This window comes from Equus caballus, chromosome 22, assembly GCF_041296265.1.
Source record: "Equus caballus isolate H_3958 breed thoroughbred chromosome 22, TB-T2T, whole genome shotgun sequence".
NCBI lineage: Eukaryota > Metazoa > Chordata > Mammalia > Perissodactyla > Equidae > Equus > Equus caballus.
This window is the reverse complement of record NC_091705.1, coordinates 28,654,014-28,668,838: the sequence shown is the minus strand read 5'-3', so window position 1 is coordinate 28,668,838 and position 14,825 is coordinate 28,654,014. Positions and strand designations below refer to the sequence as shown.

At 50.7% G+C, this 14,825-nt stretch overlaps 1 protein-coding gene across 1 annotated transcript; it reads left to right on the top strand.

Moving 5' to 3' along the window:
• The first annotated feature begins 6,962 nt into the window (after nucleotides 1-6,962).
• GHRH (growth hormone releasing hormone) lies at nucleotides 6,963-11,591 on the top strand. Its single transcript, XM_023625939.2, has 5 exons — nucleotides 6,963-7,041; nucleotides 9,538-9,638; nucleotides 9,899-10,003; nucleotides 11,160-11,279; nucleotides 11,453-11,591. Exons 2-5 carry the CDS (start codon nucleotides 9,559-9,561, stop codon nucleotides 11,466-11,468), a joined length of 321 nt encoding a protein of 106 aa, XP_023481707.1. The 5' UTR covers nucleotides 6,963-7,041; nucleotides 9,538-9,558; the 3' UTR covers nucleotides 11,469-11,591.
• The last annotated feature ends 3,234 nt before the right edge of the window (nucleotides 11,592-14,825 follow it).

The following is a 14,825-nucleotide window of genomic DNA, read 5'->3' as shown; positions in this document are numbered from 1 at the left end:
GGACCCTCACTCTAGCCACGCCAGACAACTTGTCAGTCACTGACCACGCCTTCAGGCCTCTGCTCATGACCTCTTCAAGATCCAGCTTACATGTCATCTCCTCTGCAGAGCCATTCCTGCTCACTAGCAGAGAAAATTCCCCACCCACTCTGCTCCTGTAGCACCTGACACACACCCCTATCATAAACTGTGTGTACCACACTGTGTGCAATTATCTGTTCGCCCGCCTGCCTGCCTGCCCAGCTAGAATGAAATCTCCACCAAAGCAAGTCCACAGAATGCCTGGGGCCCCCAACACAATGGCACACAGCAGGCACTTGATAAATATCAATTAATTTGAAACGTATCTTACTACTTCTTGGCTCCCAGATACTAAACATGATGCTTAGCACCCAGCGGGTGTCATTACATTGATGTTTGATGGATGAATTATCAAAGGATGGATGAAAGCCTGAATGAATGATGAAACATGCAAATAAATCAATGATGAATTTTCATCATTGATTAGTATTCTGGAATGCCTGTGTATGGCTGAGACCATCTCCGACCTGAAGGATATGTGAATCGGGTCAGATGGAAGCCCGGGACTTTTGGTTCCAGGTTCACTGGTGAAATCACCAGACCCAAGTTCTGATGTTAATCAGAAATGTCGCTATCACCACGAAGTGCGTGTGACAAGTAGAGATCTTCCATCACAACTTCCCTGTCATCAGCCATGGGAAATCCTCACTTAGTACATTCATCACTTCATCTCGCAGGATCCACAGAGACCCTACTGGTACAAAGGGAAACCTGATATCTGTTGTGAGGAGCTGGCAGAAATCAGCCTTAAGATGCTGTGGTTGGGAGTATCACTGCCCCAGGGCGGCAGGGCTTGTCTGGAGGCAGACAGCTGCCACTTCTAGCCCTGGCTTCCCCATTCACTGTCCGTGTGAGGTTGGACAAGTTACCCAGTGGCTCCAACACTCAGCTTCTTCCACCATAAAGTGAGATCACTTTGTGCTTCTAACCGTTAAGGTTATTGAATGAGATCATGTACGTTAAGTGACTGGCACTGAGAGACGCAACTGTTACCCTGCTGTGATGCAGGACCACTAGATTCCTGTCAGCAACTGGGTGGTGCTGAATGGGGCTGACCCAGGGGCTGGAGTGACAGGAGTTAGGCAGGAAGCCAGGTCTCAGCCATGGATTGGGGATGGATTCTGGGGTTTCGAGGAGAGTTCCAGCTCCAAGGATGGGGCTGGGCCTGAAAGCTGATCTTTCTGCTCTATGGCCTGGGTGTTCAGGGACCAAATGACACAGGATGGGGGAAGGCCAAGAGGATGTGGCCAGACTGGGAGCTTCATCCCCGGAAGGAAACCCCTGCCACTCTGCTTCCAGGCTGGAGTGCGGGCTTTTTAGCCCTGACTCTGGAGCTTAGGTTTGCTGCATCCACAGCTAATGGGGCTCCCTTGAGTGCTCTGTAACCGCAGAAGGGAATTGAAGCCACAACCTGGCCCCTGACACTGGGCGCTGATTTCAGATGGGAAACAAACTGGAGTCCCAGGCGGGCCTTGGGGTTTTCCTGTAGACACTCAAATAAGGGGAACTTCCTCTTGCTGTGTCTGCAGGTCCTGTTGTCACCAAGATCCTCCCATCCAGACTCCAAGTGAGAAGGGGCCTCCCAACAGATGCCCCCTCCTCACTGGGCCACGTTCGTGCCTGATGAGCCAGGCTGGAAGGAGGCTCCGAACGGGCAGTTTTCTCCTTCAGGCTTCCTCCCGGGGAGCCTGGGGCAGGGGCTGGACTTGGGGATCACACAGCCTCCCCTAACTGGAAACATAGCTGAGAACCCAGGGCAGGAACTGGGCAGAGAAAGATGGAGGGGAGGCCCGGGTGGCTGAGGAGGGGGTGGGCGGACAGACATAACCGTCCTGGAACCCTCCATGTTCCTGGGATTTCACAGAGAACAAAGCCCAGCACATGTGGCCTCTGGCGTTTGTAGGGAAGCCTGACATCGCCAATGACTGGGAAACAGCGACATCTCCTGGCAGCCTGTAGCCACGGCCACCTCCCTGGTCAGAGAACCACAGGGCTTCCAGGTGCCTGATGCCTTTAGAATCCTGGAGCAAGAGGTCTGGCCTCTGATTGGGCGGGTTTGGGGTGGAGCCCGAGAGCCTGCATTTCCAGCGAGCCCCCAGGCGATACAAACGCTGCCGGTCTGGGGACCACACCTTGATTAGGAAGCTTTATGTGTCAATTATATCTCAATAAAGCTGGGGGATAAAAAAGAAAGCTTTAGGGGGCTCAAAGATGAATCAGATCTGCTCCCAGACATCCTAAGGATCTCAGGAAAGGAGATACTCCTCCACGTATAAAATCAGTCAACCACAAGGCAAGGCCAAAAGGGAGGAGCGGGCTGTAGGAATGCTTCTTGGAGAGGTGGGGTCCAAAGGCTGGTCAGATCTTCACCAGGAAGAGATTACCTGAAGGATCAGCTGGGGACAGGCTTCCTGTGCCAGCGTGCCTGGCACCTGCACGCGTCTCCCAACCTGGAAAACCAACCTGGTTAACGTTTGTAATAACTGACCTGGGGCAGGCCAAAGATTCCAAACCAGGTGAGTGTTTAAATTACACAGGGGCGTAACATCTCCAAGCAACCCAGAGTCGCTTAATTGATTCGCTAAGTACAATCGACCTCCCCTCTCAAAAAGAGCTCTTCTAATGACCTGCCCAAATGCAGACTTTTCCAGAAAGAGATGAACTTCTGACGGTGATTGGATCACCATATAATCATGGGCTCTTCTGCTTGGGTAGGACGTGAAGTAGGAGAAAGGACCCCATCGGCCCCATTTTACAGAAGAGGAAACTGAGGCTCAGGGAAGTCAAGTGACTTTGCCTAAGGCCACCCAGCAAGACCAACCACTTGAACCCTGGTCCCTCACTCTGACACAGCACTCCTAAGACATCTGCCGCTGCTGACTCGATAAAACAGGCCTGGAAGGTGCAGTGGGTGCTGGAGATGGGTATCAAGGGAGTCTGGGGGTCTGGGGTCCAGGCCTCCCTTCCTCGCACAGTGGCCTCGGGCTGGGAACATTGCCATCATCCAGGGAGGGAGATGAAAGCAGCTTTTACAAAGCAGGGTCTGAGTCCCTCAGACAGGCCCCCTTTTGTCACGCCTTCCTCTGCCCTCCCCACCCCCGTGCCCACTGCCGTTAGCATCACCCGCTTTGAATGGCTGGCTCCAACACACTGGAAATTTGCAACACAAATGCACGTCTTGTCTCTCTTGGTGGAGCCTCACTGCCTCAGCCTTTTGGGGCCTTTTAAAGCCCTCCTTTCTCTGGGGCGCTTTCTTTCCACAGCTCAAGCCCCCAGCCCCTAGACACAGGCACGACCGCTAATTAACACTGCGTTAAAACTCGTCCTGGGAAGAGAGCCGGTGGTGAGCGAGAGTGAGCGAGGCGTTCCCACCACCTCTCAGAGGATAAGGACCAGGCAGCCAGCAACGGGAATTGGTGGAGGGGGCTGATTCCTCCCTCTTAAGGCTCGTTCTGCCTTCCTCCCTCGACAGGTTTGAGAATTTACTGCAAATAAAGCTTGTCACCCAAGATGGCTCCCGGCTCTTCTTGCCACTTCTCTGCCTGGCTTTCAGAGCTCAGCTCTGATCATAAGAATTACAGTAACAGCTACCACTTGCCAAGTGTATCAGACCCTTTACAAGGATATTGCTGATCCTCACAGCAACCTGGGGTGGTAGGTATGATCACTCTCATCCTACAGATGTGGTAACCGAGGTTCAGAGAGATTAAACGCCTTGCCCAGAATCACACAGCTTGCAAATGGCAGAGCTGAGCTTCAAATCCAGATCCCTTTGCCACCCAAACTTGTGCTCCTGTTTTAGGCTCCTCTCTGCTCCTGCCTGATGCTCTCCCAGTTTTACTGTGACTTCTCCCTTCCCTTCATTCTTGGAACACTTAATGGTGTGCCCGTCTCTGGATCTACCTGCCTGAGGGAATTAGCTTCTCACAAGCCTGCCCGCCGCCCCGCCCCCGCAGCTCTCAGAAGACAAGCACATGCCACTTTCCTCTGGGCAGCCAAGAAAATGCTGTGCACGGGGGAAAGGCTCGTCCCACTGCCCTAATGGCAGAAATGGGACAAGCCTTTCAGAGATGGACAGCTAATCCAGCAAGTTCTGCGTGGGCCTAGTTAGGTGCTTAAGAGGCGTTTGTGGGATGAGGAAATAAATGCTCATTTAAAAACTGGTCGGGGGGGCCCTCCATCACTACCGGCAGGAACGTAAATGGTACTGCCACCTTGGAAAATAGCTTGGCAATTTCTTAAAAAGTTAAATGTTCACTTACCATATGACCCAGCAATTCCACTCCTAGGTATCCAGCCAAGAGCAACAAAAGCATATGCTCGCACAAAGTCTTGTACACAAACATTCATAGCCACATTGTTCATAATAGCCCAAAACTGGAATCAACCTAAATGTTCATCAAGGTGAATGAGCGAATAAGAAAACTGTCGGACATCCATACAATGGAATACTACTCAGCAGTAAAAAGGAACAAACTATTGACACATGGGTCAGTATGGGTGAATCTCCAAGACATCAGGTTGAGTGAAAGAAGCATGACCCCTCCAAGACATCAGGTTGAGTGAAAGAAGCATGACACCAGAGTACATATTATATGATTTTTCCATAATTTAGATGAACTTTCCAGCAAAGGAAAAACTATAGAGACAGAAAGCAGATCAGTGGTTGCCTGGGGCAGGAGGTGGGAGCGGGAATCGATGGCAAAGGGCGGAAGGGAACTTTGGGCGGATGGAAGTGCTCTAAAGCAGGATTGCAGTGATGGTGGCGCAGCTGTATAGACGTATGAAAACCTGTTGAACTGTAGACTTCAAACAGGTGACTTTCACGTTATATGAATCACACTTCAATAAAACTGCTAAAGTTCTTTTTAAAAAAAAAAGTAGAGGGAGAAGAAGAACTGATGGGCCAAAGAAGGGTGTTAGGAGACTATTTGCTTGGTGTGGGGCACTGAATTTGGAAGTCAGAAACCTTTGTTTGAGTCCTGGCTCTACCACTGCCCAGCTGGGTGACTATGAATAAGTAGGTAACCTCTCTGTGCCTCTGTCTCCTTATTTATAACAACAACAATAACAGCAATGGTAAGAGCTAATTTCTGAGGCTTACTGCACGCAGAGCCTGTACCTTACGCACTGCCACAGCATCGTGAATTGAGCTTCATCACTTCCATTTTACAGATGAGGAACTGAGATCAGGCCTGAAGTCCTTAGTGCGATGCCCAGCACAGAGCTTCAACAGGGTTGAATCCTGATCCCCACAGCTTCTCCAGCCACCTCTGTGTGTCCCACACCTGCACTCTGGACTGATGTCCGTGCTGGGTGCCCAGGTCTATGTGGTCCCCACCTTACATTTACTGAGATAACCCCACACCTCCTGCTGGTATAATAGCCCGTTGCCCTGGCGGCGCCCAGCTGGTCCATCCATCTGCCACCTGCTGCTGTGACCCATTGGCCCTCTCTGAATCCCTGGGGATCTGGCATGACCTGACCACTTTGTGTCCAGGCCAGCAGGGTGACATGCCATTCAGTTTCTGCTTCTATGGGGAACATCCCATGTTTGCTCTGTGCCACGAACATGGCTCAGTGCAACTAAGAAGCAGGATACAAAATATCGTTGCCAGGAGTTTCCTTCAGAAAGTGCTGGTCCTAACTATGACCCAAGGCAGGGTCTCAAGGGGAGGCGAACGGAGTCCCTTTCTCCTCTCTTCACTCAAGCAGCCCTGTTCTAAAAGTCTGTTCTATACACTGCACTTCCATCGAAGACTTCTGAAGAAAGGTCTATGCCACTCTTTTCCTTTTTGTGTTTTTTTTTTTTTTTGAGGGAGATTGGCCCTGAACTAATATCCACCACCAATTGTCCTCTTTTCACTGAGGAAGACTGGCCCTGAGCTAACATCCGTGCCCATCTTCCTCTACTTTATATGTGGGACGCCTACCACAGCACGGCTTGACAAGCGGTGCTATGTCCGCCCCCGGCCGCTGAATTGGAGCATGCGCACTTAACCACTGCGCCACCGGGCAGGCCCTCACTTTTTAAAAATTTTGAAAGGTGCTCTTCTGTCAACGCTTGAGTTTCCAGGTGTGAAAACTGAGACCTGGAGGGTAGAAGTATCTTGCTGAGGGTCTCAGAGGTCGTGAGGGGCAGCAGGCCCCTGGCCTCCCCAAGCTTGCAGCTCCTTCCACTCCTCCAACACGGCCGCCTGGGAGCCAGCGCTTCTGCCGTGCACACTTCTACGCCGTTCCTGGGGATTCTCTAGCTGTAGGCTAGAAAAACCTGGAAGCACAACTCTCCCAAGCCTCTCCATGTCTCTCCTCTCCGCACATCTCTGAGGCAACTACCGGCGTTTGGCTGCCTTGACCCGCGTCGGCGGATGCTCCCGGGCTGGCTGCCGCCGCCGGCCTGTGACCGCAGCACGTGCACCTCAAGTAGAGGCAAGTCTGGATAAGTGGACGACCGGGGAGATAGCAGACAACCTTCCGCACGAAGGAGAGAAAAGCACCTGTCTGTACTGTTGACTACCCTCCAATGAAATAAAGTCGCACATGGACAAAACAAAATTATATGAACTTTTAAAAAGGCGCATTTATCTCAGAGAGTAAATGAACGCCGGGTGTTTCGCTGTTACGAGGACTCCAATTACGAGCAGCATTACACGCTTTATTCCTCTTGGAATAATATTGTAACTTTGTGCTCTGTCCGTTCCTTCGAAGAGAGAGAAAGTTCGCTATGAGTCTTAGTTCGCAAGGGGCTAAACCTCTTTCGCCTGTTAGGTTTGCCAGCGTGATGCTAAAAGTGGTCCATTGGTTGACTCGCGGTAATTGATTCGCTGACGCTGGCAACACTGACAAAAACGAAGGTATAAATGATGAGAGCGCCACGCAGCCGCCAGAGCAAACAGCGAGCTCGAGGGCCGCGTGACCGGAGCAGCACCGCCTAGCAGAGGAAGACCTGCCACATCGGAGGTGAGACGGGGATGTCCCTGGGTCCTGGGTGGATGGGGCGAGAGACGTGACCTTCTCACCAACTCAGAGAAACCGAGTCAAAGAGGCCCAAGACCTTCCTCTTTGCCCACGGACCGGTGAGTACATTCAGGCTTCTTGGTAAGGGCTCCGGAGCATGCTTTTGATGTTTGGCGCCATTTTGAGGTTGTCTCGGGTACATGGCGTCTCACCCTTGGAGGAGCCGCAGACAGACAGACACGTTCTAGGTGTTTGTCGGAGGCGGATGCGGTCTCAGAGCTCCGTCAAGGGTGAGCAGGCAGGTGTCTGGGGCAAGACATGAGCCGGCTAGATCCTCTTGACAACAATGGGACTCTACCATGGCTCCGAAAGGAGCCAAGCAGCCGCGTAAATCAACACCACTCATCTATCCCTCGGAATCGGTTCGATGTAATTGCCTGCAAATTGATAACATTCTGCTTCCTTGGGCGGTTGCAGCCATGCTCCTTACTCTAGGTTCTAGACACAGTTATCTGCCCTTGGAGCGCTCTGTCATCCCACGCTTGTCTCTTGATCTGTGCTTTAATTAATGGTCCTCAAGTATTTGTATCTTTCACCATAAACCGCCTCAAACCCCTTCTGAAAGGAGGCCAGGTCTCACTCTTTTGAATGATGATTCAAGATGTTTCCTCTAAAAACTTAGATCTCTTTCGATTTGGAACATTATTGCTGAAACTGTTTATAAATTGGATCAGGATGTGCGTGCTTTAGGGTTCTTAAATTATGGAGCAGAATATGTAAAAAGGGAAAAGATTTTTTTTTCCTAGGTGTTCAGAAGCGGCCTTGCTAGTATTGAGAGCTGACCTCTGCCGTTAGCGGGAGGCGCATCTGCATGATTCTTGTGTCGTTCTTGGCGTGAAAGCCGACGGAAGGTGCCAACTGACGTAGATCAAGTGCCCATTTATCCTGAATCCAGAAAACCTCAAATCTATGTAATCACAGGTTGCGTTTGTAAGTGCTGCGGAGAGCTGATACTCATCGTGATAGATGGTAAGCCCTAAAATGCCCTTTGGAGCCATCAAGGCGTTGTCGATGAGGCTGTTGGATTTGTGCTACACTTAATTCAGTGAATTTTGGGTCCTTAGATTGGTCATGTGGAATATGTCTGTTAACAGCTACTTTATCCTTGGTGACCAAGCTCTATTCTTTTCATATTATAAGCTGGATAATTCTTGTTGTTTCCCGTCTTTGTCCGGTGAGTTTTTGACCCCCTGTGGATTAGGTTCTCATAGCCCGTAGGTTGCAATGGCGTCTTGACGCATCCCGGGGGCTCGTGGTTTATGGTAAACCTTGTGCCTCTTGGTTGACCAGATTATGCTGTTGCTTGGCCTCATTCTGGATGAGTCGGGGGTCACAGTATTTACTGTGACTCCCCCGTCAAAGTCTGCCCTCTTCTCAGGTTATTTTCAGCTCCCTAAAACCACTGGATGTGCATACGAAGGTGCCGGCCAAGCAGCTGTCCCTGTTTGTCTCCCTTTTTTCTTCCCTAGAAACCCAGTGACAAAGAGCAAAAGCTTTCCGTTTTCTCAGAACCGTTTCCCATGCGCAGGTGATGAATTCTGAAGCGGCCCATGAATAGGGAGCGCTGTGAATAGGGTATTGTATCTTGGAGGCTGCCACGCGGAGCAGGAGGAAGTCTGCTGGCCTGGGAATTGCGAGGCCCATTCTGAAGTGCCCACTCTGAAACTAATTTGATGGAGAAGCATGGGAAAAAGGCCCTTTCCCCCTCTGGGCTCGTTTCCTCAGGTGTAAAATGAAGATCGTGGCACCTGCCCCAGAGGGCAAGTGGGGGGTGGGCTGTGTGGGCCAGGAGGGCACAGGGGCTCTGAGTGGGTCTAACATTAGGTCATCACAGCAAAGGTTTATGGAGAATTCCCTGTGTGCCAGGCTATTGTCATCTCATCTCATCCTCACAAAGACCCTCTGCAGTTGGTGCAGTTATTGACTCCATCTTACGGATAGGGAAACTGAGGCCCAGAAAGGAGAAGCCTCTTGTCCTGGGACACACAGCTTGTGATGGCAGAGCCTGGAGATGAACTCAGATTTGTCTGACTCGAAGCCTGAGCTGTTAGCCCCGCTCACTACCATCAGGGCCACACTGGGAGGGGTGACTTAGGGGACTAAGGGACGGTGCTTGCCCCTCCCCTGCCCCTTGCTGTATAATATGCTGCACAGCCACAGGCGGTTTCCCCATTATCGTTAATTTTCTCTTCAATCCCATGAGGTCAGCAGGGCAGCTTTATCATGCCAGTCTTACAAATGGAGAAAATGACTGGCAGAGGCAGAACTTGAACCCAGGTCTGTCTGACTTCCAGAGTCTGGCTTCTTTTTCCTACCCCAGAACATCCAAAGGATCGGGACCAAGGCTTGTACAGAGCCGAGCCAGGGCTGGACCCAGCCAGCAAAGGGCATCCCTGTGGCTGGGCCTTCACTTAACCTTTCCTTCTTGTCGTTTTCCAGGTGCCACTGCAGGGGTGAACGATGCGGCTCTGGGCGCTCTTCCTCGCGATCCTCATCTTCAGTGGTGGCTGCCACTGCTCCCCACCCTCCCTGCCCCTCAGGTAAGCAGTCCTGCCAGCAGCCCCAAAGCCATTCTTGCCACCCAGGGGGTGGTTTAGGGGTGCAGAATAGAGCCATAAGCTGGCCCCCAGCTATCTCCTCAGGCAGCCCCCCACTGTCCATCTCTGGGACGGGGCAGACCCTGAGTTCCGGAGAGGTCACCCAGCCCGGGGTCCCTCCCTGTCATCGTGAGTGCAGCCTCCGCTGTCCCCTCGCCTGGCTGCACCATCCCACCCTTTGACCTCTGACTCCTTCCATATAGGATGCCTCGGTATGCAGACGCCATCTTCACCAACAACTACCGGAAGGTGCTGGGCCAGCTCTCTGCCCGCAAGATCCTCCAGGACATCATGAGCAGACAGCACGGGTGAGCAGAAGTTCTTGTGATTTCTTCCCATACTTCTATGCATCAGAGTTTGGAGGGACCAAGTTTGGTCACTTCTCTCACACAGCATCTGTCATTTCTGGACTTGCTATAGCAGGAGGCCCCCCCTGTCAAACCTCAGCTTACCTCTAACCATGAAATGATCCTTGAACACCTGCCAAACAGCCTGACCCCATTTTGTCGTTTTTATTTTGAAAAATTCCAAACTTGTGGAAAAGTTGCAGCATTAGTACAATGGGCTTCCACATACCCTTCCCTATATTCAACAAATCCTAATATTTTATTTCATTTGCTCACTCTGTGTCTATACCTAGATATGGATCTATGCATGCACACCCAGACACACGTACGCACTTGTTACTATTATTATTTTACTGAACCATTTGAGAGTGAATTGCAGTCGTCAAGACCCTTTACCCTTAGGTACTTCTGCATGTGTCTCCTAACACCTAACAGAAGGACGTGCTCAGACATAGTCACAGTATCGTCACTTAGAGTCCATGTTCAAATTTCACCAGTCGTCCCCAAATGTCCTTTATAACAACTATTTATTTTCCTGATCCAGGATCACAGTTCGCATTTAGTTGTCACGCCTCTTCAGTTTCTTTTCATCTGCAACAGTTCCTCTGTCTTGCGTGACACTGATGTTTTTGATTAGTAAAAGCTAACTATTTACAGAATGTCCCTCGTATTGGATTTACTCAATGTTTCCTCATAATTAGATTCGAGTTTGCATTCACAGAGGTGATGTGGTGTCCTTCTCAGTGGGTCACATCGGGAGGCACATGATGTCAGTTTGTCCCATCACTGGTGATGGTAACTGATCACTTGGTTAGCATGGTGTCTGCCAGGCTTCTTCTCTGTATAGTTAATATTTTTTTCTTTGTAATGAATAAGTAATCTGTGGGGAGATATTTTGCAAATGTGTATTTCACAGCCTATACTCCTCACTACTATATAGGCTGCCTTCCTAAATGTGGCTCAGTCTAATTCAGTTGGGTGGAAGCGTCCCCACTAGACGTTGGAATAGGCATCGGGACACACCCTACTTTGCTCGCTCTGCCCTGGCCCTCCCCAGGCCTCCCCACATCCTACCCAAATAGCAACCTTAGCTGTTTCTCTTTTTCTAATCTAACAGAGAGAGAAACCAGGAGCAGGGAGCGAAGACTCGGTTTGGCCGTCAGATGGACAGCATGTCGGCGGAACAAGAGCCAATGGCATTGGAGAAGGTCCTGATGGCCCTGCGGCAGAAGCACGGGTAGGAATATGTGTGTGCATCTAGGGGGCTCAGTGGTTTCCTTCACTGTGGGGTTCCAGGAAGAGGAAAGAATCCCCTCACTGCAATACCCATCACCCAAGTTCTAGGGGTCCTGCCCTAACTCCCCCTTACTGCAGTCCCCTCATTGAGCTTTCTCTTTCTTTCTGCCACAGGAATTCCCAAGGATGAAGATTCCGCCTGCGTCTTATGCGACCTGCAGCCAAAACCCAACTGCATCCAGTTAATCCTATTTAACTTCTAACCCACTTTTCCCCTCATAAATACAATAAAATTCCCCCATACTGGTCTGCATCTCAGTTTTCTTTTTATCTTCTGCCTAATTTTTTATGTGTTTTACATAGTTACTTTCCCCAAAGTGATATTACAAGGTGTAATAAAAATAGCTAACATTTACCCAGCAGTCAGAGCACCAGCCGGGCGGCTTCACGTGTGAAATCTCCTGTGCTCCTCACACAGCCTAATGGGAGGGATGGGCATCCTTCTCATGTCATAGACAAGGAACACAGGCACAGAAAGTTTCACTGAACTGCCATGGTCACAGCCGACAAGGGAGAGAGCTGGGATTCAAACGCAGGCAGGCCAGCCCGGAGCCAGGCTCTCAGCCGTGTTTGTCTACTCTGGGCCAAAGTCATCCTTCCTCCACTGGGGACTTGTTTGTCTATGAGCAATGCCATTTATTCACTCAACAAGCGTTTGCAGAGCACTCACGGTGTGCCAGGCACTGTCCTGGGCACTGGGGCTACAGTCGTGAGCAGACAGACAAAGCCCTGATCTCGTCGAGCTTACATTCTAATGGGAGGAAGAATAACAAAAACAAAGAGACAGAGAATATGTCAGATGGTGGCAATTGCAAAGGAGATAAATTTAAGGCTAGAGAGTGCTGGGGGGCATCATTTTATCTATAACATGTATGTGTGCTGTGTAGGGGTCAGGAAAGGCCTCACGGAGGAGGCGACATTTAAGTGAAGACCTGAAGGAAGAGAAGGGGTTGGGCTTGTGAATATCTGGGTAGAGAACATTCCAGGCAGAGTGAAAACCCAACACAAAGGCCCTGAGGCAAGAGTGCGGAAGGAGGAAGAGCAAGGGGGTCAGCGCAGCCAGCTAGAGCAGGGTGAGGGTGTGAGTGGAAAGAAAGGAGGCTGAGAGGGGGCAGGAGGACAGCTCAGGGGGGCCCTTGGAGGCCACGGTAAGGACTTTGGGTCTCCCCCTTGGAGAGATGGGAGCCATCGCAGAGTTTAAACAGAAGAATGACGTGGTCTGACTTGTATTTAAAGTCACAGTGAGAAAGGGTCAAATTCTGGATACATTCTTAGGGTAGAACTCATTTGCTGATGGAAAAGGGGTGGGGACTGGAGAGGAGTCAAGAACGACTCCAGTTTAGGGCCCGGGCAACTAGAAGGATGGAGATGCATTTAGGAGCTCTGGGGGTGGAGGGAGGATTAGGAGCTCGGGTTTGGACGTGTTCAGTCTGGGATGCTTTGAATTCCCGGATTAGCTGTGTGTCCTTAGGCCCCCTCCTTCCCCCAGACCCACCTGCTCATCTCTTTCCTCCGCCTGTCTCGACAAAAGCAAAAACTGAGCGCTCTCTCAACTTCCAATTAGTTTTCGAGTGAAATAATTACCACTGGGACCCGCTGCTCCTTGTGGTTTTCAAGGTGAATGCAATTATAAGGGAGAAAACCAGGATGGCACAATTCCGGTGCTTTATGACCACTAACCACAACACTAACGGCGTCTCAAAAGACTCAAGCCCTCGCCACAGAGGTGCTGGGAGGTCCCCATTCCCGCGGGGGTCCTCCAGATGACCGAGCGCCGTTTTTGTTCCCTAAAGAAATGCTCTAATCAAGGGGGACTCGTCACTTTTAATGACAATCCCTTGTGTTTGTATTAACTTAAAGTTCACAAAGAGGGTTCCCACCCATGGCTTCCTTTGCTCCCTGCCACAGCCCTCCCTCTGAGAAAGGCAGAGCAGGGTGGCCGCCACCCAGAGAGGTGAGGGGTCAGCCAAGTCCTCCCCCCACTCAGAGGCAGCAAAGCTGGGCACTGACTCCTGATGCCAGGGCAGTGCTCTGGTGTTGGTTCCAAACTTCAGGCCCCTCAGGAAAGGGTAATCGAGTGAATTAAACAAACAAACAAACGTGGACCTGGTACAAACTGTGTACTCGGCTCCTGCTGACAACACACAGGAATCAACAAAGGTAACAACAGTATCCACACTAATCAGTGTAAACACTGAGTCAATGCTAAGTGCCGGGCACTGTGATATGTATTTTGGTGTGACCTCATTTAATCCTTATAAAGCCCTCAGAAGTATTATCTCCTTTTTTTCTTTCTTTTCTTTTTTTTGGTAAGGAAGACTGGCCCTGAGCTAACATCTGTTGCCAATCTTCCTCTTTTGGCTTGAGGAAGATTGTCGCTGAGCTAACATCTATGGCAATCTTCCTCTATTTTGTACGTGGGATGCCACCACAGCGTGGCTTGATGAGTGATGTGTAGGTCCACACCCAGGATCTCAACCCATGAACCCTGGGCCACTGAAGCGGAGCCCGCAAAGTTAATCACTACATCACTAGCTGGCCCCTTTTTTTGTGTGTGTGAGGAAGACGGTTGCTGAGCTAACATCTGTGCCAGTGTTCCTCGTCCATTTTTACTGATGGAAAACTAAGGCCCAGAAGGGTAAAGAAAGGTGCCTAAGGACACACAGCTAATCAGGGAATTCAGGGCAGGTCAGTTGGACTATGAACTGCTATGCTTAGTTATTTCCTAGAGAAGCCCAGGCCCAGGCCCTACCGTGATGTCAAAGAAACACCAGAGCTGCACCGTAGTTAAAGTGGTACAAACAGATTTCGCTCAGGACTATTGCAGTGGGGGAGAAGAGACCTCAGGATAGAACGGGGCTCAATTCCGAATGCAGCGTGGCCAAGCGGGCACTTACAGCCCAGGAGCAGGCTGGGATTGGTGGATGGAAACTTACTAAGAAGAAGATCAGGAGTCAGGGGATTCGGGGTAAACTGACCCAACAGGATTCTTGCTGCAGACAGGCTGGGGCGATCAGACACCACCTGGGCAATGGCGGAGGATGAGGGACCCCACCAGATATCGAGGGGATCAGATATCAAGGGTGGGAGGTTCCGGTTAAACCAACTTAGCTGGGTTTTTGCTAAAATTGATTTTACAAGGCAGTGCACTGAGGGGCCTAGGAGCAGCTTCAGGAATCTGACTAGAGTTTGGTCAAGCAAAGACTCTGTCAGGGGGAATAACTGGAGCAGCACATCCGGTGGACTTCATAAGACGGAGGAGTCAGGCCTGCAGTCAACTCCAGCCTCTCCAAACCCAGTGGGCTGAGTGCAAGCGGACTCTCCCCTCAGCCTCGCTCCAGAGCTGAGAGCCAAGAGCCCTTCTCGAGGCTTCGCCCAGAGGTGGGGCCCGAGAGCATGCGAGGTGAGATTCTGCCTCTGCTATATCCCAGCATGACTTTCAAGTTGCCTAAAATTTGCCGTTAGTCCTCAAATAAAATCTATCCCT